We start from the raw sequence: 5842 nt of genomic DNA, 5'->3' as shown, positions 1-5842 counted from the left end.
TTTATTTTTAAACTGAAATTTTTTCAATTATACATTAATTAACTTTACAGTTTTTTTACTCATGCCTAATAAACATCGTGTCTTCTACAACGATATTGCACTTCGAGGTACTTGTAAGTTCCTACGCAGGGATCACCAAAAACTCCATTGGAAGCATGAACAACGCACGAGGTTTTTGTTGCACAACTTTTGTTAACAATCTCAATTGATATTTTCTGATTGTTACAATTTTTATTTGTGTCTTGTGCACCGGGGCAAATACCAGACAATGTTCTACCGTAATTTGCATTGACTATTTCAATTGTTCCGTGGCCGTTGCAATCAATTTTTAGATCGCTGTTTTCACACGCCCGAGCAATATGAACTTGTGGTTTACCTTATATATAAATAATTTTGTTTTGTAATGATCTTATATAAAAACATTTGAGTGCATTTAAGGGTTTAAAAATTTTTTAAAAAATCAAGAAACTTACAATGATAGTGCACTTCGAGGTATTTGTATGTTCCGACGCATGGATCACCAAACACTCCATTGGATGCTTGAACAACACATGAAGACTTGCCTGAACAACTTCCAAGAACAACTTCAAGTGACTTTTTTTGGTTATTACAGTTTATGTTTGTGTCATAGGCACCATGGCAAACACCAGACAATGTTCTACCGTAGTTTGCATGAACCACTTCAATTGTGTCCTGTCCGTTGCAAACAATTTTTAGATCGCTGCCTTCACATGCTCTAGCAATACGAAGTTGTGATTGACCTAAGCATTATTTATACTTTACAACAGATAACACAATAAATTAATAAAACAAAACATTGCAATACAATATTATGGAAACACTTAAAATCAGTTTTTCAGTGTGTAGGCATTTGTCACATCATTAGTCAATTTAATTTGTAAATTGTATTTTTCCTTTGCTAATATTTCAATCGGTAAAGTGTTTTTTATATTTTTTTTAAATCTGATCTAATTATGTAGAATACTTCTTTGATTTAACAGTTAAAAATGTAATTTGTTGTAACAATAAACAGCTTCGAGTAAAATTAATTAATAAACTTTTAGGCTTCTATCTTTTTATTTCTCTGCAAGAGAATAATCGTTTAAAACATTAGTTTTTAAATAAAATTAAGCAATTGTTTAATTAGCATTCCTTGTTAATGTCAAGCTGCAGTAATAAACTAAGGATATGTTGAACTTAAATTAATAAAAAAATCCGAGTAAATTTTAATAAAATTTTTTTGAAAAAATACTCTTAATCTTTAAACAAATGATAAAAATTAAGAACTTTCGGTTTTTGCGTATAAACAAAATTATTAAAATTTGCATCAATTTAAACATGTTTATTTATATATAAATTAACATGTATTTGTAGGGAGGCTGAATAAGCGTGAATTTAATAAGTACGAATTGGTAAAAGTGCGAACCAGGTGCAAAAACTGGCCTAAGTGCAAACTGGCTTAAGTGCGAACTGGCATAAGTGCAATATGGCATAAGTATGCCGAATAAATTTGCAAATATTAACGCAATAGCGCACTTATGCCAATTCGCACTCATGTCAGTTCGCGCTTATGCGAGTTTTTGTAAATGCTGCTCGCTAACACCAGTTCGACTTATGCCAATTTGCACTTATGCCAATGTTTTCAAATTCTTTTGGCGCACTTTTGTCAGTTCGAAACTTATAACAGTTTGCACATGTGCCAGCTTTTGTAACTGATTTGCACTTATGCCAGTTATTTGTTAGTAAGTTGCACTTATGAAATTCGCGCTTTTCATAAGTCAGTATTTGTATGTATTTACAACTTCATCTTCTTCTCTTCGACTCCGCAAGATTATGTCGCTACAATTTGAATATAGAAAAACAGTTTTAATTTGTTAGCAGGACTATGTCGCTGCTATTCAAATACAGAAAAATAGTTTAAATTATTCTCAATAGTATGTACGAGGACCATTACTTAAGAGTTGTTGAATCTTCAAAGAAAAGAACATTCCTATCAATATATGAAAGATTATATTATGTAAAAAATAATCATCTAGTCAATTTTTATACAGGTTTGCCATCATTGGTAGTTTTTGATTATTTTATTCAGAGACTACATCAGTACACATATGATAGATTCAACGGTATCTCTAACAAAAGAACAAGAATTCCTGTTATGTCTAATCAAAATTAAAATGGATAACCAATTCCTATACATTGCAAATCAATTAGAAGTTTCAGTAGCAGCAGTGCACAGAAGCTTTCACAGAACTTTAGACATTCTTGTTGTAAGGTTGTCATTTTTAGTTAAATGGCCTAGAAGAGAAGAACTTAGCCAAACAATGCAATTGTGCTTCAAAGAGTTTGACGACAAAGTTGTTGTTATTGTGGACTGGTTTGAGGTTTCTGCGGAGAAACCTTATGGAGCTGCTAATCAGATTCACATTTACTCGCAATATAAACATAACCAGACAGTGAAATTTTTGATAGGTACCACACCCCAAAGCACCGTCAGCTTTATTTCAGAAGGTTGGGGTGGAAGATCATCTGACAAGCATATTATTGAAGAAAGTGGTCTGCATATTAATAAATTGCCAGAAGATATTGTGATTGCAGATAGAGGATTTAAAATAAATGAGGAAGTCCAGTTTTACAGAGCAAAACTTGCCATTCCTGATTTTACTCAGGAAAAAAAACGACTCCACCCAATAGAAATAGAAAATACTAGAAAGATTGCCTCTGTTAGAATACGCGTAGAGAGAATAATTGGACTGGTAAAAAGAAAGTTTGCCATATTACAATGCCATTTTTGCCATCTACCATTCCATTGGATTTCTTAAAAAAAAAGAAGGCTGATCAGGAACCTAAAATTGTGAAAGTGTGTTGCTGTTTGGTGAATTTACATCCTTCAATAATACCATTTGGTTAATTAGCATACAGAAAGTTTCAAACACAATCTTATTATGTATTCATTTTTATTTATGTACAGAAGTAATTTATTTTAATGTAAACAAAAAGTTTTAAAAAAGTTTTACAATAATATGAGTATAGTGTGAACTGTCATTTTTAAAATTATTTTAATACATAAAGGAAAATTAACTTTTTAAAACAAAGTTTATCAATAAAATATTTGTTGTAACACATCAGCACTAGTTTTTTGTTTTTTATTTGTTATCATAATGTCCTTGTATATTAAAACAAGAAATATAGCAAACATTTTTTTTTTCACTGAGGATTGTTTATAGTCGTTAAGGGGTAAACATGGCCGCCTTGAGTCTGCGTATCACAAGAGTAAAAACAATCAATAGTCTATTTATTTTTTTAAATCTAATTATAACTATTAATCCAATTGGTACATCTGCCAGCATCTTAAAAAGTCATAACCTAATATGTTGAGTTATTCAATTAAGACTTTTTAGCGATAATCATCGAGGACTATTTATCAATGATGATGCCGTTGACTGTTGCAACACCTAGCTCAACACAGGATTACAAAACCAATACAACTGCAGCTTTTAATTGTTTGTGCACTCGTATATTTACAACTATACGATCTAAGCGTAACTACAAACAGGACGTATTCTACAGAAATATAAGCTAAACTTTTTTAATGGCTTTAATTTAATGAACTTGATTCAAGTAACACCATTTATGCTTATAAATCCGAAACACTCAAAGTTTAAATCAATAATGGTTTTAATACCTATTATGTCATTTATCTCAAACACGCGGTCGAATCTACAGACTACCAGACATTCCGCCAAATTTTGGCATACAACAGCTCTATTTTCAAGATGTCCTCTAAGAAAGAACTGACGAGTTCCATCATGTGCAATGTACAAAAGATAAAAGAGCATTGCATAGAGATCTAAACAGCTGACCTTCATATCAGAGCTTACTATCGAGCATTTCTATTTTAAATATGTATGTTTTTTTACCACTTTATAACTTTGTGTGTTAATGTCACAATAGTTTTGAAAACTATACAATGACTTTTCTAAAAGCTATAATCGAGCTAGAAACAATTGATGGCTGTTATGTCTCATAGAAACCATATTAAATATGAGTTAAAGAAATATAGCTTGTGAGTATTTCACTTGAAATACTCACAAGCAATTTATTATCATAAAACGAATACAAGAACTTGATAAGTTTGTAATTTCCGTGCGTGACTTGCGTGAGTGATAATGTATGAACTGCATTTAAAAGATTGCTTATATATGGTTAAAAGGATATATAAAATATTGCTTAAAAAATAGATATACTGCTAAAACTTATACTTTTCAAGTAAAGTTTATTTATGTAGAAATTAATGTTTCCGTTATTCTATTCCGTGCGTGATTTCGCTTCAAACTCAATTTATTCTTTGATAACATTACTAATGCTTGCAATTCTTTGTTTTTAAAATATTTATATAGATTAGAATTAAATGAGAGTAAACTGGAGCTAGTTTTATTATAATAAAAATAAACGACAAAACATTTACAAGTTTCTGTGCGCGTAGTTTTGGAAATGCCCTACCCATATTTAAAAAATTATACCAAGGAAGAAGCAAAGATTTTCTTCAAAAAATTTTTCCCAAAACCATTTATCAATTAATTTATCAACTTTTAGGTTTTTTCCTTGTTTTAGTTTACAAGTACTACAGTTATGTTACATTTGCTTTTCGTTTCACTGCTTTGTTTAACTTGTTTAACTGATACTTTCTAAACAAAGATAACCAGCATTTTTAAAGCGTGTTGCAAAGTCTTGAATCTGGAAAAAAGTTGTGAAAGCAAGTGACATTGATGCAACTCCAAATTTGACAAATTTCTTAGAAAAGTAATAATTTTTCTAAAATAACTTATAATCAACTAAAAAAACTAAACTATTTATTTGGATATTTGATACTATTTTATGAATGTTTATTGTAATTGTTTCTGTACTTTCTGTACATAACGTAATATTTACGAAATAATTAAATGTGCTAGAAGTTGAAATTATTACCCTGAAAACGGAGCTAATATACTTTGGTTTTATATATATATATATATATATATATATATATATATATATATATATATATATATATATATATATATATATATATATATATATATATATATATATATATATATATGAATTTATATTTATAATTATATTTTTATATATATTCCCGATAAAAAACAGGGTAGCAACATAGAACAAAGTAAACTTAGTGTTTAAATGAATTTAATGATTATACAATGGCTGAGAGAAAGTTTCTCTTCCATGTCATTTGAAAAAAAAACTTTACTATTAAAAAATGTATACTTACCAGCAGCCGCAGCAGCTCCAATAATTAAAGCAAAAACAATTGCAAGTGGTACTACTCCTTTTGCCATCTTCAAAGTTAGCAATGCAGTTTGTGTAGAACTGACTTTTTAGCTGTTGTTATATACTAAAATGGTTACCATGGTTGTCTTTTGCTCGTCAATTTTAAATTACAATATACAATTAGTTTGTTATTTATATAATTTTTTTGTATCAATATCTATTTTATCTGATTAATGGAATAAAATAAAATAAATTACTCTTCTTTATTGCATAATATTATAACAACGTGACATAATGAAATATTGCATATAATTGTATTGCATGAAATTTGACAGAAAATAATTTTGCTATACTTAACCATTCAATTCTTATTTCAATGCGGAAATAGAATTGAATTTGTCTGTTCGATAAAAAAATATTTGAATATGCAATTATGTAGTGGTAAGAAACGACTCGGACATAATCGATTAAAACTTCCTCAACTAAAAGAAATAAAAATATTAACTACAATTATAGAATGTTATATTATAAACAATTTTTTTTTTTAATACTTTATAATATTATTTTT

At 28.9% G+C, this 5842-nt stretch overlaps 1 protein-coding gene across 1 annotated transcript; it reads right to left on the bottom strand.

Moving 5' to 3' along the window:
• Positions 1–5431, bottom strand: LOC136087636 (L-rhamnose-binding lectin CSL3-like). Its single transcript, XM_065811060.1, has 3 exons — positions 5276–5431; positions 474–761; positions 1–376 (listed from the first exon to the last, which is right to left on the bottom strand). The coding sequence occupies exons 1-3, from the start codon at positions 5340–5342 to the stop codon at positions 66–68; spliced, it is 666 nt and encodes a 221-aa protein (XP_065667132.1). The 5' UTR covers positions 5343–5431; the 3' UTR covers positions 1–65.
• Between the last annotated feature and the right edge of the window lie 411 nt (positions 5432–5842).

This window comes from Hydra vulgaris, chromosome 11, assembly GCF_038396675.1.
Source record: "Hydra vulgaris chromosome 11, alternate assembly HydraT2T_AEP".
In the NCBI taxonomy this organism is placed as follows: Eukaryota; Metazoa; Cnidaria; class Hydrozoa; order Anthoathecata; family Hydridae; genus Hydra; species Hydra vulgaris.
The sequence above is the reverse complement of the archived record's forward strand: the minus strand, read 5'-3'. Positions and strand labels throughout refer to the sequence as shown.

Excerpts from the sequence above, each read along its gene's own strand:
- LOC136087636 (XM_065811060.1), bottom strand. The coding sequence starts at position 5,342 with ATGGCAAAAGGAGTAGTACCACTTGCAATTGTTTTTGCTTTAATTATT. Across the intron at positions 762-5,275 it reads TGGAGCTGCTGCGGCTGCTG|GTCAATCACAACTTCGTATT; the intron begins GTAAGTATACAT and ends AATAATGCTTAG. Across the intron at positions 377-473 it reads CCTCGAAGTGCACTATCATT|GTAAACCACAAGTTCATATT; the intron begins GTAAGTTTCTTG and ends TTTATATATAAG.